This window comes from Malaya genurostris, chromosome 2 (genome assembly GCF_030247185.1).
Source record: "Malaya genurostris strain Urasoe2022 chromosome 2, Malgen_1.1, whole genome shotgun sequence".
In the NCBI taxonomy this organism is placed as follows: domain Eukaryota; kingdom Metazoa; phylum Arthropoda; class Insecta; order Diptera; family Culicidae; genus Malaya; species Malaya genurostris.
In genome coordinates, this window is record NC_080571.1 from 154,605,102 (window position 1) to 154,629,530 (window position 24,429).

General features: G+C 36.6%; 1 protein-coding gene and 1 long non-coding RNA gene across 4 annotated transcripts in view; one reads left to right on the forward strand and one right to left on the reverse strand.

Annotated features, from left to right (window-relative positions):
- Positions 1-16,597, forward strand: part of LOC131429596 (alpha-actinin, sarcomeric) — a 288,179-nt gene extending 271,582 nt beyond the window's left edge. For both annotated transcript variants that reach the window (XM_058593822.1, XM_058593823.1), the window contains exons 9-11: positions 14,920-15,724; positions 15,777-16,106; positions 16,165-16,597. In XM_058593822.1, the coding sequence (XP_058449805.1) occupies positions 14,920-15,724; positions 15,777-16,106; positions 16,165-16,323 (1,294 nt within the window). In that variant the 3' untranslated portion in view covers positions 16,324-16,597. The remainder of the gene's footprint in view (positions 1-14,919; positions 15,725-15,776; positions 16,107-16,164) is intronic.
- A 2,550-nt stretch (positions 16,598-19,147) lies between these two features.
- LOC131429597 (uncharacterized) lies at positions 19,148-19,954 on the reverse strand. 2 transcript variants are annotated; one of them, XR_009229440.1, is made up of 3 exons: positions 19,848-19,954; positions 19,404-19,773; positions 19,148-19,329 (listed from the first exon to the last, which is right to left on the reverse strand). It is a non-coding gene; the product is annotated as an uncharacterized LOC131429597 (long non-coding RNA). The 2 variants fall into 2 exon arrangements; XR_009229441.1 differs by having other exon boundaries at positions 19,398-19,773.
- Positions 19,955-24,429: the final 4,475 nt, after the last annotated feature.

Consider the following 24,429-nt stretch of genomic DNA (forward strand, 5'->3'; position numbering starts at 1 on the left):
GAGCTTGGAACCGGCGTGGGCATGACAACTCGAGAGCTTCTAAAACTGCTCGAACTGCGTATAAAAAATGCCTTAGATCTGCCGAACGAACTGGGTGGAAAAATCTTTGCACAAATATCTCTAGTCTAAATGAAACGAGCAGGCTAAACAAGATACTCTCGAAATCAAAAGTTTTCCAGGCTAACTGTCTAAAAAACATGGATGGTGAACTGGTTTCAAACGAAGAGGACGTTCATAACTGTATCTTCGAGACACACTACACACAAGGGCAATAGCAAGATCGCTGATCACTTTTGAATTGATAAAGTGGACAATTGACAGTTTTGCACCATACAAATCACCTGGAAAAGATGGCATCTATCCTATTCTATTGCAGAAAGGTTTTGATATTACGAAACATGTCCTAAGAAAGATTCTACTTAACAGCCTTGCTCTTGGGTACATCCCGAAAGCATGGCGAGAAATAATTCAATTTATTCAAAAAGGCGGACGTCAGAGTTACGAGGAAGCCAAGAGCTTTAGACCCATTAGCTTAAGCTCTTTTTGCTTAAAATCCTTGGAACGAATTGTCGATCATCACATCAAAGATAAGTGCCTAATTGAACGACCGCTACATACTAAACAACATGCTTATCAACGTGGAAAATCCACGATCACACTACTTCACGATGTTGTATATAATATCGAAAAAGCCTTTTCGCTCAAACAATCCAGCTTGAGAACTTTTCTAGATATAGAAGATGCTTTTGACAATGTGTCTTTCCAATCGATTGTGCAAGCGATGAGCAGACATGGAGTATCATCAAGCATCTCAGGCTGGATAAGCGCAGCGCTTAGCAATCGCATCCTCTGCTCATCATTAAGACAGGCAGAGATGAGGAAGTTGAGTGTTCGAGGCTGTCCACGAGGAGGTGTCTTGTCACCATTACTCTGGAACCTTGTTGCTGATGGTCTACTAAAAAACTCAATGAACTTGGGTTTCCGACGTACGGATTCGCAGATGATTATCTAATACAAATCACTGGACTATGCATTGCAACGCTATTTGATCTGATGCAACAGGCTTTAAGGGTTGTGGAACAATGGTGTCAACAGGTTGGATTGTCGGTGAATCCAAACAAAACCTCAATGGTTCTTTTCACAAAGAAGCGAACAACAACCGGGGCCCGTCCTTTGCAATTTTTTGGGAGCGTTTTGTTGTGTACCGACCAGGTTAATTACGTTGGAGTAATCCTGGATTCCAAACTTAACTGGACTGCTCACATTGAGTCTAGAATCAAAAGAGCATACATGGCTTTTGGCCAATGTAGACGCCTTTTTGGTAAAACGTGGGGTTTGAAACCGAAATATATCTATTAGATTTATACGACAATTATACGTCCAATACTGGCATATGGATGCCTCGTATGGTGGCAGAGAGGGTAAGTAGTTACAATTCAGTCGAAGCTCAATCATTTGCAAAAAGTGGCACTCATGGCAAAGACTACAGCTTTTACAACGACTCCGACTGCACTCGCTTGTGCCTATAGACTTCAAGCTACCGGTATATGGAAGGATAAATCACTAAATTCAGAAATAAGTCATACACGTCTGTGGTCCCAATTGGTTGCATGGGATGATGTTTTTCTTGCCCCTAGCGATTTAACACTCAAGTGTAGTTTCCCGTATAGAACTTTTCAAATAAAAATTCCATCTAGACAGGAGTGGCTGTCTGGATTTATGGAAACACTACAACAAGAGCACGTAGTCTGTTACACTGATGGTTCGCTGATGGAGGGCCGAGCTGGTGCAAGTGTTTACTGTCGTGAATTGGGGTTGGAGCAATCGTACTCACTTGGTAGATACTGCACCGTTTTCCAGGCTGAGATCTTTGGAATCATGTGTGGAGTACAGTGCACTATGGTTTGAAACGGGAAATTAGCGTGACAAAAATATTTTCACTATTAAATATTTGTTTTTTGTAGTTGGTGTCTTCACAGAAGTTGTTTTTGTCGTGAATACGACTTACTTTACTATGGGGTGCCTTTTCAAAATTAGCCATATGGAAGAATGGGCAGAACTTAATCGTGAATATCTCGACTTGTATTAATGGTAGCAACATAATTCTTACACCATTTCATCAAAAATATGATCAGGAATTTAGGATAATATTTTGAACAGTGTGAGATAACCGCAAACAACTCAAAAATTAAGTTTTCTCAAAATTTGAAAACAATACGGATAACTCTTTACTTTCGCTTGGGTTTTTCGCGCAAGGACGACGATTTTGAGGTAGTCAGGCACATATCTTCAACTGAATGCGTATAAAAAGGGAACCGTGGTGAAAATCGATCATTTCTTTTCGTGCGTTCGATGGAAGCAGACGTCGTGGGAGTTAAACCATCAACCAGCAGCGACGGAGAGTGTACCTTCTGCGTGGTTAAAACCTTAAACGCTCAGGTCGCAACTCTCATTTGCTTTTCGGTAGTCGTAACGAGAAGTTCAAGTTTCAGATTTTAGTTCCGCAATATAGGTTTAGAATTCAGAGCTAGCGTTCTGAAACTGGATTCCGGAGCTGTATTCCGGAACTGATTTGAGTTTCGAAATTTCAGTTTTGAGTTACGAAATTGAAACTGGATTCTGACCCTGTTATTGGTTCTAAATTTAGTTCTTGACCTCAGGGTCCAGTTCTTTATTCCAAACTTCTTCTATTCGGTTCTTCTTAGAACCATAATAATACTCCTAAAGAATTATGCTGATTTTTACTTTACTGTACTCTATACAACCCATTCTGGTAGTCATGGCGAAAAATCGTCTTCAAGTTTCAGAGCTTAGTTCCGGAATATGGGTTCAGAGTCTGCGTGCTGAACTAACTCAACTCGTCACTCTCCATCACGAACGCTTTCATAAAAAGTTCTTGTCAGAGCCACCATTATTTTATTATAAAGAGCTATACTGCTTATTTCATAATATTTAATTGCGTTTCAGAATGTTTAATGTAACTAATCTGTACTTTAGTCTAGGCGCATCGTTTAAAATTATAGTAATGAAAGAGGGGAAAGTTGCACAATTCAAACAATCGATCAACTACCAATTCGAATTCGGAAGCATAAATAATGCGTGTCATATTCGTATTCACGACATCCAGTTATGTCTATGACATTACACACCCGTACTTTTTATCAAATGGCGCTCCTTTTGATATAAAATATTACTAGGGTGGTCCTTATTTAGATTGAAATCTGAAATCTAACTTTCTTAATTGAGCTCAAAAATGATTTTATTGTACAATGAAGTTGTATGAAATTTTATTTTGAGCAACTTTGCTAAAAAAAGCACCTCTCTAGCTTTTCATTTGACCGAGTTACATCAATTGTCCTGGGTAAGAGTAGGGTGGCCCTCGAAAAATCGATTTTTTTGTTCTAACTTTTTTGTGAAACGTAATATGGAAAAGTTGTCTTCGGAAGAGTTGTTGAAATAAATATTGCGCATAATTTTGCTGAGTAAAGCTTTTTCATATGAGCTACCAGAAAAAGTTATGATTGTTTTTTCATCAAAAACTAGTCAACCTTCAAATATCAAAATTCATTAGATGCCAGATCGATAAAAATGTATCCTATGCGGCTACTGAAAGTTCATAATATAAGTAAACATTTAAGAGAAAATTGGGTGGGTGTTTTTCTTTTAACTCATTTAAATTAGTCTTAAACATACCTTGAAAAAATTCAAAAACATTGCATAACTCTTAAACGCCTTAACGTATCAACATACTTCCTTCAGCAAAATAATAGTATCAAGTTAGCCCTACAAGTGTTTCATACATTGTCCATTCGAGAAATGAGACACACAAAAACTACAGCCGAAAATAGATTTTTTGCTGAACAATTTTAATTAATTTATTACCAAAATAACTGATTTAATTGATTTTGATTCCGTTATCGTAATGATCGTATCGTTAACATTCAAGATAAAACATAAGACAACAGTTGATTGCGGTTTGGTATGTATTGAATTAATTAAGCAATGAATTATTCTAATTATTATCTAAAACTAAACATTTTGCTTGTTCGGGTAAGTCTTCTAAACTTCTCCTATTTTGTTTGTTCGACAATACCAAGATAGGGTCTGAAGATAACAGCAGCCTTTTAAAAACATCTTTAATGTTCGCGATTCTGCTGAATTTTTTAGCATGGTGCTCTCTGAAGTTCCGAATACTTTTATTTCGAGTCTCCTGAGCTTCTTCACTAAGCATACCAATAGGTAAAATTGGGTGTCTAATTATCGTGGCTCCATGTATCAACAATTTATGAGCAGTTGATGATAGTGGATACCAGCCATACAACGATACATACAACGCTCGTATTTTCTCAGTATAACTTTGGAATTCGTCGACGTTTATCTTATCGGCTATTGATTACACTGAGAATAATGTGAAATCCTTCCAACAGTGTTTCATCAAGGCCTGTTATATCTGCCGTTTCTTTCCACTATTAAAATCAAAATATTTGCGTTTCACTAACTTGCACCAGCTTGTTTGAGCTTTGGTTGTCAAGATAATAAAAATTTCTGTTGATATATTTATCATGGCCTCTACTTCGGAATAACCATATTACACAGTGTCTCTGTTGCTTAAGGTAGCGCTTCGCCGTGGTCAAGTCGAAGCGAGACAACTCACTGCTTCCTCTTGCTTTGTCGCCGAAATTTCACTCTAAATTGCAAATTTCTCCAATACTAACCCGATTCACGAAAAATCAAAAACATACGATTGTAGGTAAATGATCCTACTATGCATTTGGCGAAAAATACCAGCTAGAAAACTTTTCTTTCGCGAGATTTCGTGCGAGTTTTGTTAAACCTTTTGTTTTCTTTTTTCCATTTCTCGCTATAAACAACTCGCATATGTAGGGATGTGCTACGTTTTCAACAAAGCTTCAAAGCTAGTAGCGATGAAAATCATTACTGATTTCTGGTTCTACTGAAACATGAAAAGAAATTATTTTACAAAGTAGTAACACTTACTTACATTTTCTATTCATCTTTATTCAACGTTTACACAGAGAGAACGGACAACGAAAACAAAAGAAATGTTGTTAGCGTCTACCGCATTTTTCACACCCCAATGCATGCGTTGACATTGTGTGGAAAAACTCCCTCCCAATTTTCTCTTAAATGTTTACTTATATTATGAACTTTCAGTAGCCGCATAGGATACATTTTTATCGATCTGGCATCTAATGAATTTTGATATTTGAAGGTTGACTAGTTTTTGATGAAAAAACAATCATAACTTTTTACTGGTAGCTCATATGAAAAAGCTTTACTCAGCAAAATTATGCGCAATATTTATTTCAACAACTCTTCTGAAGACAACTTTTCCATAGAACGTTTCACAAAAAAGTTAGAACAAAAAAAATCGATTTTTCGAGGGCCACCTTACTCTTACCCGGGACAATTGATGTAACTCGGTCAAATGAAAAGCTAGAGAGGTGCTTTTTTCAGCAAAGTTGCTCAAAATAAAATTTCCTACAACTTTATTGTACAATAAAATCATTTTTGAGCTCAATTAAGAAAGTTAGATTTCAGATTTCAGTCTAAATAAGAACCACCCTAGTAATATTTTATATCAAAAGGAGCGCCATTTGATAAAAAAACAACTTCTGTGAAGACACCAACTACAAAAAACAAATATTTAATAGTGAAAATATTTCTGTCACGCTAATTTCCCATTTCAAACCATAGTGCAGTGTACCCTCCGGCAAGGCATATCTGGTAAAATAATAGATTTTTGCTCCGACAGTCAGGCTGCAATTAAAGCGCTTAGCTCGGGTGACTCATGTTCAAAACTTGTAATCGATTGCCGTACTCAGATCGAAGAACTTAGCATTTTCAATGCTGTAAATCTAGTCTGGGTACCTGGTCATTCCAACATAATTGGAAATGAATGGGAGGATGAACTGGCCAGAGTGGGAACAGAAAACGACCTTGTAGGTCCTGAACCAGCACTACAAATTTAGAAATGCTGAATAAAACAAAAAACTCTGTCTTGGGCTTCGTCTTAGCATGCAAACTACTGGCGAAGTTCTGAGACTTGTCGTCAAACAAAAGTCTTCTTTGAAAATCCATGCCCTGGAGTTTCGAAGAATCTTTTACATTTCTCGAAGCGCCATTGTGGTGTTCTGGTGAGGGCTCTGACTGGCCACTGTAAACTTAATTATCACATAGCTACCATACATCTTGCTGAATCATTTTCATGTGATCTCCGTGAATCCGATTACGGGACTTCATATCACCTAATATGTAACTGCCCTGCAGTATCTCAACTACGGTATCGGGTTTTTGGTTGTTTTTACATTGAAGAATGTTCAAGCAACTGAAACTCAGAGATATTCTTGGGTTTTTAACCCAATGTGGAAAAGAACTCTAATTACTCTCGCAAGCGGTTTCTACGTTTCGTAAGTTGCGACTGGTTTCTGGACACATTTATGTTGTGTGCGTGTTTCATTCCGTATTCCTCCCGTTCCTTTATTTTCCATCCTCTTCTATTTCTCACCATCATTCAGGTAAATGATGAAAAGTCACGGCAAGGCACAAATCCCCGAAAATATGGGGAACGTGCCGTTATGAGCCAATTTATTCTGATATATACATACGTATTAATCACATATTATTTTACAAGTTCGACTCTAGATTATCTTTTCTGGTGGTTTGAACAGATCATTCACATCAAATTCCTCGTTGTCGGAAAAAAATCTTACATTCGTGTGTAGTTTTCATCGTCATTACGTTTTTAAATCGATGTTGCTGTAGTCTATCCTGAATGTCTGGTTCGTATTTTATATTTTTGAATGAATCCTTTACTCAATTGAGCTTGAGCTTGAGCAACCACCCCTGGTTGCTACTCCGTTACTGATCGGGATTAGCTGAAATTGTACTGGGAATTTCTAGTTGATCAAATCTGGGACTGGTAAATCATCCTTCAATGTACATCTTCTGGTAATCCCAGAGTTCATTAATCAGTACCGGCGCCGGCCAGGCCCGAACGTGCCGTTATGAGCCAATTTATTCTGATATATACATACGTATTAATCACATATTATTTTACAAGTTCGACTCTAGATTATCTTTTCTGGTGGTTTGAACAGATCATTCACATCAAATTCCTCGTTGTCGGAAAAAATCTTAATGAATTCTGGGATTACCAGAAGATGTACATTGAAGGATGATTTAGCAGTCCCAGGTTTGATCAACTAGAAATTCCCAGTACAATTTCAGCTAATCCCGATCAGTAACGGAGTAGCAACCAGGGGTGGTTGCTCAAGCTCAAGCTCAAGCTCATTGAGTAGAGGATTAATTCAAAACTATAAACTTTAATTTTTGCATGATAAACGAACTAGACATTCAGGATAGACTACAGCAACATCGATTTAAAAACGTAATGACGATGAAAACTACACACGAATGTAAGATTTTTTCCGACAACGAGGAATTCGATGTGAATGATCTGTTCAAACCACCAAAAAAGATAATCTAGAGTCGAACTTGTAAAATAATATGTGATTAATAAGTATGTATATATCAGAATAAATTGGCTCATAACGGCACGTCTAAGGAATGGGAAGGGATGTTAGTCCAACACTTGTTGTTACAAGAGGCCGTATATACTACTGCGCACTCCACAAGAGTCACGGGAGAAGGATATTTGTTAGTAAAATTTCAGTACTGGTATTTTTCGCGCGCGACCCAGTATGTTCCGGTTTCAAGATGCTCGGATGCATCTCTAAACTCACTGACTTCCCGAGTGAACATTTCAACAATATCATATATTGAAGTCCCGGGAAGTCTTGATTCACAGCTCTTATTCGAAATTTCACAGCTCTTTATAAATGAAATTACGTGATAAAAATTTATTGTTTGAAATATTAATATCAAGTGTTTTTTACTATGTATTCAATATACCGATATATGTTATCTCTGTTATGAAATTTGTAACATCACCGGATCAGCGCAATAGTTGATTTTTATTATTCAATTTATAATCCTGAAAGACAATCAATAACATGGAAGAAGAAAACATTCCAAATAAAACCTTTCTCCGAAGCTTGATAGGTAAAATGAACAAATAATTTAGTAAAATAGAGTAATCTGAATAGTGAAACATTGAAAATATACGATAACTGAAAGGAAAAGAAACTCCTGCAATTGTCGCCTTTTACGACATGGAAGCAGGAACCCAGTGGATCTATTCTTGATTCATTTTTTTCCGCCGGATTCCACACGGCATCTAGGCTGGTACGATCCGGAGAGAGCTAATAGTTACTATCAATCTCCTAGTGAACCCCAGCCCCTATTGAATGAATCCTTTACTCGATTGAATAGATTATGCGCAGTTGGAATTCGATTCGTATTGATTTAATGCAAACTAACTTTATAAGCGTGTCTTTTCACCTATTCCAAAGCAATTTTTTCCCATGTGAGGCTGCGAAAGAATTCCATTCGCTCCTAATTTTATAATCTTTCTCATGAAGTGCAGTAGTGCAGTGAATCACCACAAACTTATGTGTTTTCCTTTACTATTTTTGCGTCCAAACCATAAGAAAACATAAAAGAATCTTTAGTCAAAATTTGTAAAATAATATGTAATTATCAAATCATCTAATGACGTACTACCTTATGATCAAAAAAGAACCGGAATTTTCATTTTAAAATTCCCGCGCTTGTCCAATCGGTAAACTTTTATTCTCTCAACGTTGGCAACACTTTTATACACATTCTGTCAAATTTTGACGCATATCGTACGATTAGTTTTTGTTTGGCGTTTATACTTCAGAAATTTTTACTCTATAGCGATTTGATAATTATTATTCAATATGTCGTACAGGCATTGTTTTATTTCGCCCAAGACGGTTCCTTCTTGCCAGTCATGTTTGAATGAATGGCTTCAACTGCGCTCAGACTCTCTATTTCGCGCGATTTCTGCTCAAATTTCAAGAAACATTGTTTCACATTTGTGAATTATTTGTTCAGAAAAAAAGTTTCAGCAATTGGTCGAGTTGGCCGAATTGATGAATATTCACCTTGATAAAATCAAATTTTACGAGGAAGTGGTTCTAGCAAATATTTTCTTCAGTGGACATTCGATTTTAAGAAACGAAGAAGAAAAACTTACAACGTTTATCTAGTGCTGTACTCGACGGGATTCCGTCCGTGATGATAAGAAATTGTTCTAATAGTTTCTTGGTTCCACTATCCAACATTTTCAATTGCTCTTTGCGTTCTAGAATTTTTCGTGAATCATGGAAGATGGAAATGGAAATCCTTTGTGTTTTCAGTTCACAAATATATTAAACATAGTTCTAAATTGTATAACACGTAGTTGTTCTGTCTACATATCTGAGACTCAGCATGGATTCATGCAAAAGTGTTCAACTTCCACAAATTTAGTAACCTACTTTTACTTCATCATAAGTTCTTTACAAGCACGACTTCAAATAGATTCTATATACTGAGGTCTCGTTTTACGGAAATCCGCGTAATAAACCGGATAAAAAAGTACGGGTGTGTAATGTCAGAGACATAACTGGATGTCGTGAATACGAATAAAACTGACACGCTTTCTTTATACTTCCGAATTCGAATTGGTAGTTAATCGATTGTGTGAATTGTGCAACTATCCCCTTTTCCACTACTAGAATTTTGAACGATGCGCCTAGACTAAAGTACAGATTAGTTACATTAAACATTCTGAAACGCAAATAAATATTATGGAATAACCTGTATAGTTCTTTATAATAAAATAATGGTGGCTCTGAAAAGAACCTTTTATGAAAGCGTTCATTGCTTGTCCGCTGTGCCCACCGTATTTTGGAATTGAAAAGCGAATAGGACCATCGTTTTTCCATGCCCGGTTGAATGCAGTGGAGTGGATGATGCAGAATGCAGTAAAGAAGGCAGTTCCTGGGAATTTTGCCCAAAGTCACCCTGACGTGAAGAAAAATGCACGCTTCCAGGCAGATGCACTCGAAACATGTTATAAAATGAACATTATTCGTCCAAAATTGGAATATTATTTCTAGCCATACACCATGAATTATATTGACGAACAATCCGGGGAGCAGTATCACAAGCGGCATAAGTACTCTCGTCCCTTCAAACGATCTCGAAAAGTCCCTCCAAACGATCAAAATTTGATAAAGATGTTGAAGACCAGATGAATGAGTACATCGACTCCGATGCAAAAAAACGTACTAGCATGCTTTTCAGATACGACGAACAAAGTGAGTGCACTGATGGCGATTGTACCTCTGATGATGATGATAGTGATTGAACTCAGTGCCTTATGACACGTTTTTGAAGCAATCCGATGGGCCCAATTTCTTTGTTATTACTTACTATACATTCTCCGAACCACAGAATTTTTTTTATCAAGAAATCATATGATATTAGACGACGATTCATGCGGTACATTTAAATTCTTCTATTTGATTCTCCAGATTACTTTCCATGAGTTCCACCAAGATGCAAGGACGACTTACAACAAGCTATCATGAAATAAGGGAATTTAGTAAAATAGTCTTCAAAACGTTTCGTGCGGCCAGTGTAGGTTCTTCCATTCGGTTCTACAGACTTTTTTCTATAAGATAAACTAGATTTAGTAAACTTCCAATAAGTTTTACCGAGATTTAAGGACGATTTACAATAAGATATCATGAAATGGAGAAATGGGGTAAAATAGTCACCAGAACGTTTCGTGCGGCCAGTGTAGGTTCTTCCATTTAGTTCTACAGACTTTTTCCTATAAGATAAGCTAGATTCAGTAAACTTCCAACAAGTTTTACCGAGATTTAAGGACGATTTACAATAAGATAAGATATGAAATGGAGAAACGGGGTAAAATAGGCACCAGAACATATAGGTTCTTCCATTCGATTCTCCAGACTTTTTTTTACATAAGATGAGCTAGATTTAGCAAATTTGCAAGAAGTTTTACCAAGATTTAAGTACGATTTATAGTAAGGATCTCATGAAATTGAGGAATTGAGGTAAAATAGCCACCAAAACGTTCCGTGCGGCCAGTGTGGGTGCTTCTAATCGACTTTTTTACATGAAAATAGGCTATTTCAGAATACCGCACCCGACTTCTTTTCAAGTTACACAGTGAATCTTATAGGAAACCCCAAACTGCTGTACATTTGGGGTAAAACGAGCAGGATTGCGATTCTTGCGGTCATTGTAATCCATTCCAATGAACTCCTTGGGCATTTTTACATAAGAAACGCTTTAGTTTGTTGACCTATCTCAATTAGTTCATGAGTGACAGAATTCATTGCGGGTTTTCATAGATTTTTTCCCACTGTGCAACGGTGGTGGCCCGAGTAGAGGGGAGTGACGGTAAACAACACGTTGTACGAACTCTCATCAACAGCGTTTCGCAGGTGTCGCTCATCACGGAGGCGTGCGTAAAGCGTCTGGGACTGAGACGTAGCAATCTTTCACTGGAGGTTACTGGTATAAATGCTGAGGTCATCTTACCGAACCACCGGCAAGATTTCACTAGTGATTTCATTGCGTTACGAAGAAGCAACAAAAATCATCAATCAAGCCTATGTACTGTACAGCTGAGCTCTATGATATCACTGAGCCGCCGATGCCCAACCGAGGCTTTTGGGGGAATATAGATGGAAGCAATGCAATGATCCTTGCCTTTGATTGTAACATGACATGCGACAACTTCCATACCTGGTATCAATGGGAGGTTAATTCGATAGAAAGATTAGCACTTTTTGAGAAAGTATGATGTTTCTATAGGTTGATAACGAATTTTATTCAGATTTGACCTCCGGTTCCAGAAATACAAGGTAGTGTGTATGAAATTGCAACCTGTCATACAGAACAATAATGAAAAAAAAAGAAAAAATTCTAAATTTGGTTTAAAATTGTTTCAATTTATAGGTTATGCTAGTTGCTGATAAAACGATTCGATTTCAGCTTCTGGTTCCGGAAGTACCGGAAATAGTGGTCGAAAAACAGAACTAATCATTTTCTCAGAAACAGTTAGTTTCAAATAAATGGGTCAACGTCTATAAAAATAGACTGCTTTTGACCATTGTTCGGAAAAGGTTATGCTAATGTATGCTGAAAAAAACTTTTTTGTTCATATTCAATATTCAAAGAAAAGTCCTTTGAAGAATCCCTTAGTAATATTAATGAAAACATGGGTTATATGAGAAAGGCACTATAGCACCACTAGGTGAATTAAAACAGTTTTTCGATTTCGTCATCTCTGATTAATACCTTCTATGTACAAATAAAATTGATTGCTAGTATACATGTTCATTTATACACACTTCTTTATTATTTATACAATTATTGATGTATGTATTTCCAATAAATATATGAATGTACAACATATGTCATGTAGGAACTGCAATGAAGGAAGCATCAGGGCACCATATGAATTGAGAACTGTGCGATGGAATGTGGATAGCCAGCCTTATATGAGTTTGACGCGCCCTTCTTTTAGAAACCTTCCGTGAAGCGTATAGCGCGGTTGTTAATCGATTATGTGGATGTTATTGTTGGAAAGAATTCTGGTACTCTCCTGGAATACGCGTAAGCTGAAGTGTTTCCGCGTATTCCATGGGAATGCCAGAATTCCTTTCAACAATAACAATTAACTGAACGTTTCACAACCTAACTGTCTTTCCTTCAGTAACAATACAATATAAAAATTCCTCGACTGATGATTTCTGTGCTTAGGTAAATCTATCCACATTACAAACCCATTATTATTAGTAAGACACATTAAGGCTAAAGAATATTAGCCGGGTCCGCTAGTATCTTATATTGATTTCATTTATCAATGTGAAAAAAGTTAATGTTCCAGTAGCAGTTTTCAATGTTGAATTTCTCTAGGCTTTGGATGATGAGCTACAGGGCGCGAACCCCTCTTTGGCGGATGGGGGTGGGAGTCAATTTATACTTCGTATTGACAAAGTCGGACCATACCGAGATCGATCGATCGTTCGCTTATAAAAGTAAAAGGATTAAAATTATTATGTTATCTGGATCGATCTCGGAATGGACAGGACTAATACTGCTTGAAATTGACAATAGGTGGTTTCGAGAATTCTTATGCCTGGGATTGGTCACCAATTTGAATTATCTTGATCTAGTTGGGATGAATATTAATATAAAAAATATTCGTCCTGAACTGGTGAATTTAATTAAAAAAGGAGGGCTATTGTTATCAGGAATATGAGTAAATTGATATCTCATGAACCGTTAAGGAACTCTCAAACCTTTCCGATTCGGTTCGGTATCGGTACTAATGTTTATAAGTTGCAATGACGGCGAAACTGATTGATTAGGTGTAAATGCACTCTCAAATCGGGAAAGGTTTGAATGTACTTAGATTTCTCCAACTTGGACACATATGTCACCTTCTAAGTAAGAGTGTGAGATGTGTGTTTCTGGAAGAGAACGGTTCACGTGGACCATTTCATACAATCACACCTAGTATTTCTTCACGAAATACATGTAATTCTTGTTTCCTGGATGCGTGCTCAACACTAGAAGGCCCAAAACTTAGTATAGACCTAAATTGCTCAAAAGCAGTCAAAATTATTGGAAGAGAAAAAATCAATAATAAAAATTGTGACAGAATAAATAAAAGCTAGTGCAGTGTGCCTTAGTGCATATATCGTTAAATAAAGAATTAAAAAAGTTCACAGAATTTTAAGCAATCCTTCCATTGTTTACATATTGTGACTTTCCTGATCAATCTAGTGTTAAATGTGCATCCTTATATTATATAATTTAACAAACTTACTAACACCTGATTTTATTTTATTTTGTTTTCTTGACAAAAAACGAGCCTGTTGAAATAAAGGATTATCATCGAAGATTTAAGACCAAGAAAAAGACCCTAGAATGCTCTCAAGAAAATGAAGAAAAATAGGTATTTTATGTAATTACATATCTTTTGGTAAATAAAATGCACTACGATTTTTATTATCACTTTTATTATTATTATTAATATTATTATTATTATTATTATTATTATTATTATTATTATTATTATTATTATTATTATTATTATTATTATTATTATTATTATTATTATTATTATTATTATTATTATTATTATTATTATTATTATTATTATTTTTATTGTATTTATTATTATTATTAATCTTATTATTCCTTTATTCTTGATAATCTATTAGCTTGTGATATTAACAGGTTTCTCCGGTATAGTAAAAAGCAATGCAATGGGGCAAAAGGAAACGGAACGTAACATCGACAAAGATAGAAACAATCAGAATAGATTAGATTGGATAGTGTTAGTAGACCAAACATATCTACATTGATTTAGGAACTTTAAAGTAATTATTGTAAGTACCGCTTCAGACATAAAAGACTATATATAAAAGCAGGGCCAAGACCGAAGCGGATACAATGCGAAATTTGGCAAAGTTTCATCGACGAGGACATTTAAGACACAGAAGCAGTTGATAGGATGACAAAATACCAATACGACAGATACGCAAGACTCAATGATTGACTGGTTACAGGGTGAAGCACACACTTCCTGCCCAAGTGACAAATTCTCTGGCGAACTTGCAATATAAGATATTCGTATCTTTCGTTGCAAATTGATAGCCGTAAAGGAATCTGTCGCTTGGGTTACATGCTGGAGGATTTCCTCCTTCGTTACTAGTGTTCATTTGGGCACCATAGCCTAGTTCGTTCGGTATGGAAAGTGCGGATCGTTGTAACCACCCCTCTCGGCCAGACTAGTCCATATAGGGAAAAAAGTAGCAAATTTCAATGTTGAATTTGAATTTATATTTAACGTTTTAGTTATACGAGTTAAACGTTCAAGTTAAACAAAATATAATGCAAAGACTTTTTATAAAATATAGTTTTATTTTATTTCAGCTTACTGGAATATCATGATTGTGTATCAGTGAACGCACGTTGTCAGCGTATCTGTGACCAATGGGATCGACTGGGAGCGCTTACGCAGCACCGCCGTCAAGGTTTGGATGAAGCAGAACGAATCCTGGAAAAGATAGATTTATTGCATTTGGAGTTTGCTAAGCGTGCTGCTCCATTCAATAATTGGTTGGATGGAGCCCGCGAAGATCTCGTCGATATGTTTATCGTGCACACTATGGAAGAAATTCAGGGACTTATTCAAGCTCATGAACAGTTTAAAGCTACGCTGAACGAAGCAGATAAAGAATTGAATATGATTGTTGGGTTGGTGCGTGATGCAGAAACTGTTGTTAAGCAAGAACAGGTTCCCGGTGGATTAGTAAACCCTTACACCACTCTAACGGCTGATACCATAAGCAGAAAGTGGTCGGAAGTACGTGCACTAGTACCACAACGGGATCAGACTTTAACTAACGAGCTACGCAAGCAACAAAACAACGAAATGCTACGCAGACAGTTTGCCGAAAAATCGAATTCTGTTGGACCCTGGATTGAACGGCAAATGGATGCAGTTTCTGCAATTGGTATGGGCATGTCTGGCTCACTGGAAGAACAACTTCATCGTTTGAAAGAATACGAACAAGCGGTGTATGCATACAAGCCAAACATCGAAGAGTTAGAGAAAATTCATCAAGCAGTACAGGAATCAATGATCTTTGAGAATCGTTACACACACTATACAATGGAAACACTACGTGTTGGTTGGGAACAGCTTTTGACGTCAATAAACAGAAATATCAATGAGGTAAGTTATTTTTCTTTGTCTATTATAACAGTATTTCAAACGCTAATTATAGGTAGAAAACCAGATCCTTACCCGGGATTCCAAGGGTATCACACAGGAGCAACTGACAGAGTTCCGTTTAAGTTTTAATCATTTCGACAAAAATCGTACAGGTCGTTTGGCGCCAGAAGAATACAAATCGTGTCTGGTTTCTCTTGGATATTCAATCGGGAAAGATAAACAGGGTGATATGGACTTCCAACGAATTTTAGCTATAGTAGACCCAAACAACTCTGGATACGTTCAATTTGATGCGTTCCTTGATTTTATGACGAGAGAGAGCACCGATACTGATACTGCCGAACAAGTAATTGATTCCTTCAGAATTTTAGCATCTGATAAGGTATAATACTTTTTAATTGGCGAATTCTCTATAATAAATGTATAAATTTATCCTTTAGCCATATATTTTACCCGATGAATTACGACGTGAACTGCCTCCAGATCAAGCAGAGTATTGTATACAAAGGATGCCACCGTACAAAGGGTCTAATTCTATTCCTGGAGCACTTGATTACATGTCATTTAGTACTGCCTTATATGGAGAAAGTGACTTATAAAGAGACATTGGACTAGTTTTGTGCGTTGAGTCAAGTCTAATAAACTTATACTCAAATCAAGTCAAGTGTCATAAGCCATTTATTGTGTCGAACCTAACGTGAAGTACAGTTTTTATGATGTCCTGATAAATAGTTAGGTATGAGCTAAATCATTATTAACAACAATCATCAAAAGTGTTCAGGAATTTTATGTCAAATATTAGATAAATCACTAAACTAACATGTAACACGTGGAATCAGATTAATCAAATAAAAATTGCCAGTTCGCTACATACGCCTTTTGTTTGAATTTCTCAATTTACGAAAATAGTTATTCGCAGTGCTTTCATCATTCACACCTTAATACGACGAATAAACAACCAAATCTTCCAGCACAGCTACAGTAATCATACCAAAAGACTGAATTACCTGCTTTGATGTTGCCAAAGAAAGACTTAGATTTGCGATCGAACTGTGCAATGTGTACGAGCTGAAGAGCGTGGTCTTATTACGTTTAGCAGTATTGTATTATATGGAGAGGTATACCTTATGATCAAAAAAGAACCGGAATTTTCATTTTAAAATTCCCGCGCTTGTCCAATTGCTTCTCTTAAAGTTGGCAACACTCACAGTTTTTGTTTGGCGTCTATACAAAGAAGTTGAAAAATCTCCGTGTGGCGATTTTTATAATGGATGAAAATTTAGAACAACGTGCGTGCATCAAATTTTGTGTTGCAAATGGATTTAAGTGTTCCGAAACGTTGAAAATGTTATAAATGGCCTTTGGTGAATCGTGTCTAGGAAAAACACAGGCATACGAGTGGTATAAACGCTTCAAAGGTGGTCGTACAAGCTCGGTCCAAAATCAAAGTTATGCTGACTGTTTTTTTTATATTCGTGGTGTGGTGCACTATGAATTCCTTCCGGACGGTCAAACGGTTAATAACGAATATTATTTGGCCGCTATGCGTCGTTTGCGTGAGGGCATTCGAAAAAAACGGCCAGACTTATGGAAGGAAAACTCATAGATTTTACACCACGATAATGCGCCGGCTCACACAGCGTTGGTTGTGTCGCAGTTTTTGGCCAAAAACTCAACCAATATCATCAACCAAGCACCGTACTTTCCAGATATGGCCCCGTGTGACTTTTTCCTCTTCCACAGACTCAAATTGCCATTGCGGGGAACGCGTTTTGGGACCATAGAGACCATAAAAGAGAATTCGCTGCGTGAACTAAAGGCCATACCGACGACACGACCTGCCACTCGTCTATTAAAACTGTATCGCAAATTTAACTACCCCTCAGTAATTGGTAATGTCAAAACGAAATTCCTGGAAACAATTTTGAAACTAGCAACACATGTAGATAAATTATTTATTTTAAATAACAGTTACCATAACCTTGGTTACTGCTTAGTGAAGACTTGGAAAATGTAAACAAAACAAATGGCAAAACGCGTATTTCATAACTAAAAACGTGTTTAATCCACCTAGCAGTGAGATGATACCTATTTTTATCAATCCGCATGTGTTTTTTGCATGAATATTCTTCGGTGTTTAAGTTTTCATGACATTATTTTAATGACCCTCGTTTTAAGCGACAATTTGAGATTTTAATCACTCATTACTCTGTAATGTCGAAACTGCAAATCGGAACTTTGTTTGGGAGCATACGACTTTTCGTATGAATCTGAATTTGTAGAAAAGAAATTTTCCGAGAAAATTAATTGAAGTTATTTGTCACACACGCATTTGCTGATCTCGACGAACTGATTCGAATGGTATATGGATGTTATGTTGTTCCAGCATTTATTGCTGTAAGTAGTTTAAAACAAAATAATTAAAAAAAAATTCTGCCATCATCTGGTTTATATATGTCATATTCGAACGATTATGTTGCCAAAAACGAGCCGTGCCAAAATCGGTCCGAGGCTAAATGTCATGAAAAAGAATGCTGTACACAATCCTTTTGGTTCTTAGAAACAATTGTATGTAACAGTATAAAAAATCGTGTTTTCCGTTGATCCCAAGCATTTCTTTGTCATACAGCGCTCAAAACTCCTACTGCTGCAATAGGGGGAAAAGTCGTTTACAGAAAAATTTCGATATCTCCGTTAAAAATGGACGGATTTTAACAATCTATGGCTTGTTGGATAGGTATTACCGTGCGGAATCTAAGTCTGAAAACATATTCTGTTTTCAAGGTCAATTGTGACAGATACTGTCGAAAAACTGAAAATTTTGACATAAAACTTTGTATAACTCAAAAAGTAAACATCCGATCTCAAAACCATTCAATAGCGTTATGGGTGACGGGGAGACCTTTCATTTGCGACTAGTTTGATGAAAATCGGTCCAGCCATCTCTGAGATCTCGACCTCTTAGTTGACAACACACATACGGACACACACACACACATACACACACACACACAGAGACATTTGCTCAGTTCGTCGAGCTGAATCGATTGGTATATGTCATTCGGCCCTCCGGGCCTCGGAAAAATTTTCGAAAGTTTGAGCGAATTCTATACCTATTTTTTATATATATAAAAATAGGTAAAAATAAAAAGCCTCCATTGGAAGATCTCTTTTGTGCAGTAAGTTGCAAGTACTAACGAGATGATACATTAAACGATGATACATTAAAAGAAGTCTATTTGTAGGAAAAAGACATACAAAAAACAACTGATCTAGAAATTATCAAATATACTGCCCTGCAAAAGCTCACTAGAGAATTAGTCACTATACATATCGTTCTCCTCCAGTATGAAATAAACGATTTCTTTAAATTCCCGTTTATTCATTGTTTCGAAATACACTGTATAATGTTACAAGCTATCACTTCCAAACTCATAGAAATACCACCAGAAACACCAGATATAAGCCCCTTCGAACTTTTATGGGAGGAACTTGATCGAAACATGTTAAGCCCAGGTGGGTAATTCCACGCAAAACGGAACAACCTACTATTACGAAGTATTCCAGTCGGTCTAGAATTTATGGAATCATCGTCAAACCGAGACCTATTATTGATGAGAATCGAGTATGATTATTTGTTTTTTCTACAAACGCATTTATTCGACTCATTCACTTTTACCGGAAAGCTGGGTTGGGGTGTGATTGTAGTTAGATTTGCTGCTGTTGTAGTATGGAACGAGCAGTCGCGACATTTGGACAGCACACGCTTCGTAACGACGCGGGAAAGCCGCATTGTGTCCAGCTTACGTAGAAGTACATTTGTTCTGGTGAAAAACTTTCTAGGAAATCATTTTCTGGAAGTTACTTCATTTTGGGATATGATTTCCTGAGGGTTAGTTTGTTCGAATAGATGATTTTTTGGTAGGAGATCTGTTCTGGACAATATTATATCTGGGATTGAATTCTGGTGAATGATTTCCTAGGGAACAGTATACAGCCCTTGTTGGCTGTTCATGTCCAACTCTAAGAGCATTTCTGAAGACAACGAACTGCAAAGAATAAAACTTGTGTTAGCGAAATGAAAAAATGCAGTATCAAAAACATTTCTATGTTCATAGCTCACAAATAAGGCAATGAGGACACGAAATTAGAATTATTTGAACTGTTCCACAACTTCCTCAAATAGTTTGTTTATTTATCCTGGCTCCTTGGTTACTAGTTCGTAGCAACTTAACCAGTGTTGCTAGAGAAGATTACTTTTATCGTTTTCAAGGGGCTGCTATATTTTTGGTAACTGGCGGTAAATCGCTCACAGACACTTTTCATTTAAATTTTTCTTCGGAGTGTCTGGTCGTGTCGTCGGCCATACCTTCGGCGGCCTGTAAAACTTGTATGAAAAATTGGCATGCATGTATTGCCGCAGGAGGAGAGTACTTTGAAGGCGATAATAAAAAAATTTTGCGTTTTTTAATAAAATTCCGGTTCATTTTTGATCATAAGGTAAAGCGATATCTTCTTTTTCTCAAATGAAGGTTATTCATTCAAAGTTGCTGGTTCAGGCATACTCTAGCTGGTAAATAATGCATCTTTAAAGAATATTGCTGAATTTAAATGTACAAGTATTTAATGTTTATATTCTTCAAATTAGAATAATATCGCGCAAACTTAAACTTGTTCAAATTTAAACTTATTGTTATTCTTTGTTTAAAAGTCTCTCTAATTTTAAAATGGAATAAATAAAAAAAACGCTATTGAAGTGTTGACAGTAAACAAACAATGGTGTTTTAGGGCAGTACTGCGTTTGATAAGCTGATGATTCCGACTGCGGGTCGCCGGCGCACTCGCGGCCTTCGGCCGTCTCGACTTGAATCATCTATGACCAACAGAATATTGTGTTAGCATTAAATAAGATACTTACATAAAATGATAGTTTGCTATTTACTACCCTTTATGACTAGAAGATTCAAAGTAAGACGATAAGTACATAAATTAAACAATGTATCCAAACAATGTCTTGTTAGGAAACGTACAAAAGACAAAGTTTATGCGAAGGACTACCAAATGAAATCAAAATGGAAATGGGCTCCTGGGGTTATCATTAATGCTATCACCGAAATAAACTTTAACGTTCTTCTGAATGACTGGCATGGAAAAAGGAAACTCATCAGATCACATGCAAATCAAATTAAGCATCGCTATAGTTAGCAAGAAGACGAATCTTAACAAAATTCTCCACTCAACATTTTCGCCGATGAGTTTGGATTGCTAGTAACCCCGATTCCAGTGCCTCAAGAACCTGAAAAAAATCCTGGGGTGGAATCATGTAAGTGATTATCACTTTTGAAAATTTGGAATCATGTAAGGTGATAATCACCAAGTTCTGTCACCACTGCTGAAAGGCTAACATCACTATCAAACGTTGGCATTACGTAAGGTGATAGTCACCACGATTTAATCACCTTCATGTCAAAATGGAGGTGATAGCAATTTAGTTATCACTTTCAGTAGTGATTTGATTTTTTGAGAAGTGGCTTTATAAATTATTGTCCGTTAGGTGAATTTTAAGCCACTGATATAAACATAACCTATCAATATTGGTCGGAGAGGATAATTTTTTAATAAAATTCGTACTGATATTGTTTCAAAATTAAATACCAAAATGAAAAGTGACTTAGTTTATATAGTTTAAAAAATTCATAGAAGGAACGGTAGTATTTATCAATTAAATCAATTCATTTATGTTGTAATTATTATTTGAAGGAATATCATTGGGGTATTCGTAGAGTCAAAGATAAATTGCTTTCTGGAAAGTTTATGAATGTAGACATCTCCTGTTGCACATAACGTAACAACATAAAAAATCTATGCTAACATTGTCAGTAGAATTAAATAGCCGTGACATAGTGAGCGACATATCAGTCTCGTTCAACTGAACGAGTAAAAAAGATTAAACTGTGTTCTTAATTTTCGTCTTGTGAGTTGAACTAAATAAGGCAATATTTTTGGACAATTATTTCTGCTAATCATAGTGGATATTCGTAGTACCGGTGGGTAAAATTTCCAAAATGGAACTAGCATTTGAAAGCTCTGTGAAATACCATAATCTTAAAGTGAATGAAAACTATACGAGGTCTGTTCAAAAAGTTCCCGGAATTTTTTAATTGCGCGCGTCTGGAGAGTCCGGTGGTCAAATTTTTTTTATTGTGTTGGTACATATGTCCCTAATGTATGGTGAAATTTTCAGCTGTATTCATTGTTTACATTCTGTCTTGTAGCGGCTGGTGTAGACGTGTTTTTTTGAGCTCGGCGATTTTTGTCTTGGTGACGTTGGGTGCTTCCACGTGGACGATTGTGCTTTTGTTTCGACATCATAACCGTACACCCATGTTTCATCACCAGTTATGACCCTTTCAAGTAAATTTGGATCGTCGTTGACGTCATTTAACAGCTCCTGAGCGATGGTAATGCGTTTGTTTTTTTGATCAAAATTCAGCAGTTTTGGAACGAATTTTGCTGCCACTCGTTTCATGCCCAAAACATTTGAAAAAATATGATGGCATGAGCCAACTGATATGCCAACTTCATCAGCAACTTCTCTAATAGTGATTCGGCGATCATCCATAATCATTTTTTCCACTTTTCCCACATTTTCATCGATTATTGACGTGCTGGGTCGACCGGAGCGTTCGTCGTCTTCAACGTCTTCGCGGCCATCTTGGAAACGCTTATACCACTCGTAAACACTTGTTTTTTTTCATAGCAGACTCACCGTAGGCTCTCTGTAACATTTCGCACACTTGGTTACACTTTATTTCATTTTTCATGCAAAATATAATACAAATTCTTCAATTCTTCCATTGTTTAAACTAACAAAAATTGCCGAGCTCAAAAAAACACGTCTACACCAGCCGCTACAAGACAGAATGTAAACAATGAATACAGCTGAAAATTCACCATACATTAGGGACATATGTATCAACACAATAAAAAAAAATTTGACCACCGGACTCTCCAGACGCGCGCAATTAAAAAATTCCGGGAACTTTTTGAACAGACCTCGTATAAGAAATTATTTAACGGATCTTTCTCATTCGAGAGGAATGCCATCCGTTGTAAAACATCAAGAAGATTTAACAATTCGTGTCATTTCAAAGCTAGCAAATTTATCCCAAAGAACTGACTGACATTGATTTCCATGGAAAAATGAAAATCGGCACTAAATTAAGCCAACAAGTGAATTTTTTTATTTGTTTGTGCGCAGTTTGCCATACTCGCGAGGTAGATTTTTTCAACGTTACTCTTCGATCCATACAAATCATCATTGATAAACATGACTCGAATTAATGAAAAGGATTGAAAACTATAGGAATAAAAATTTAGATTTTAAAATATTATATGGGTATACGCCACTTTCATATGTTACTCCTCCTAATATCAACGGTATACGCCACATTCATTTTTTACTTCTGAAAAATTGACGTTTCTTGACAGGTGATAAATGGAGTGAAGTTGGCTCAATCACCGGTGATGGTGATAGTAAAAGTGATCACCTTCGGTGATTCCAAACATTCTGGTGATCACCTTTTTATCACCAGGAGGTGATAGTCACTTATCACCTTACATGATTCCACTCCTGAATCCAACGACGAACCAAATCCCGATGATTCAGTTCAGCCTGATTTAGGAGCTACTGGTTCCAATCTGTACGAAACAAAACAGCCGATTGTTCAGTCGGATACTAATCAGGAACCAAGTACAAGCCGACTGAAACGTATGATCCAGATACCATCAAGACTTGAACCTTTTCTGGTATTCTGGAAATAACGAAGGAGGAATGATGGCCACTAACAAAGCAAGTGACGACATTTGCTGTTTGTTGTGACAACCCTTGGAGTTACCATAGCTAACCCTAGCAACGGTAGAAACAGTAATATATATTATTTTCACTTTGTACTTTGAATATGATGAATAAAGACCCATTTTTTTTGGAATGCGAAGATTGCTTCAATTATAATGAAGAACAACAATACTATATGCGAAAATAGATACCCAATTTAAAAAAGCTATGTTTGGGATTGAACCCATAAAAAACCCCCCATGTATATGCGTCTGATTGTAGTAGATTCTTTTCTGGTAAAATATCTGTTCCTATGTTGTTTCTGTATTATTTTCCATTGTAGCTTCTTCTGGGAGATGGCATTCTGGGGAATGGTACATTCTGTTGTATGTCTTTCTACTAATTAGTACCTTCGTGAATATGGTTTTCTGGAGAACGGTACATTCTGAGGAAAATACATCGTTCCTTTATTTTCTGGGAAATGGTTTTCGGAAGAAAGTCGTACAAATATATCAACCAATCTCGTAACGTAGACAAACGTTGTTAGTGGCTGGTATTGACAATGTAAACTCAAAAGTGATACAGGATTGCTTTCATGTTATCGGACACGATCTACTGGCCGAGGAGTACCGTCCCATTAACATGTTGCACACACTGGAAAAAATTCTGGAACTTGTTGTTAAAGATCAGCTGATTAACTATTTGAACTCTAACAGTTTGCTAATACCGGAACAATCGGGATATCGTAAGGGTCACTCTTGTGAAACCGCTTTGAACCTAGTATTGGCAAAATGGAAGGAGAAAATCGAAGCCAAAGAGAGTATTTTTGCTGTGCTCTTGGATCTGAAGAGAGCCTTTGAAACAATTT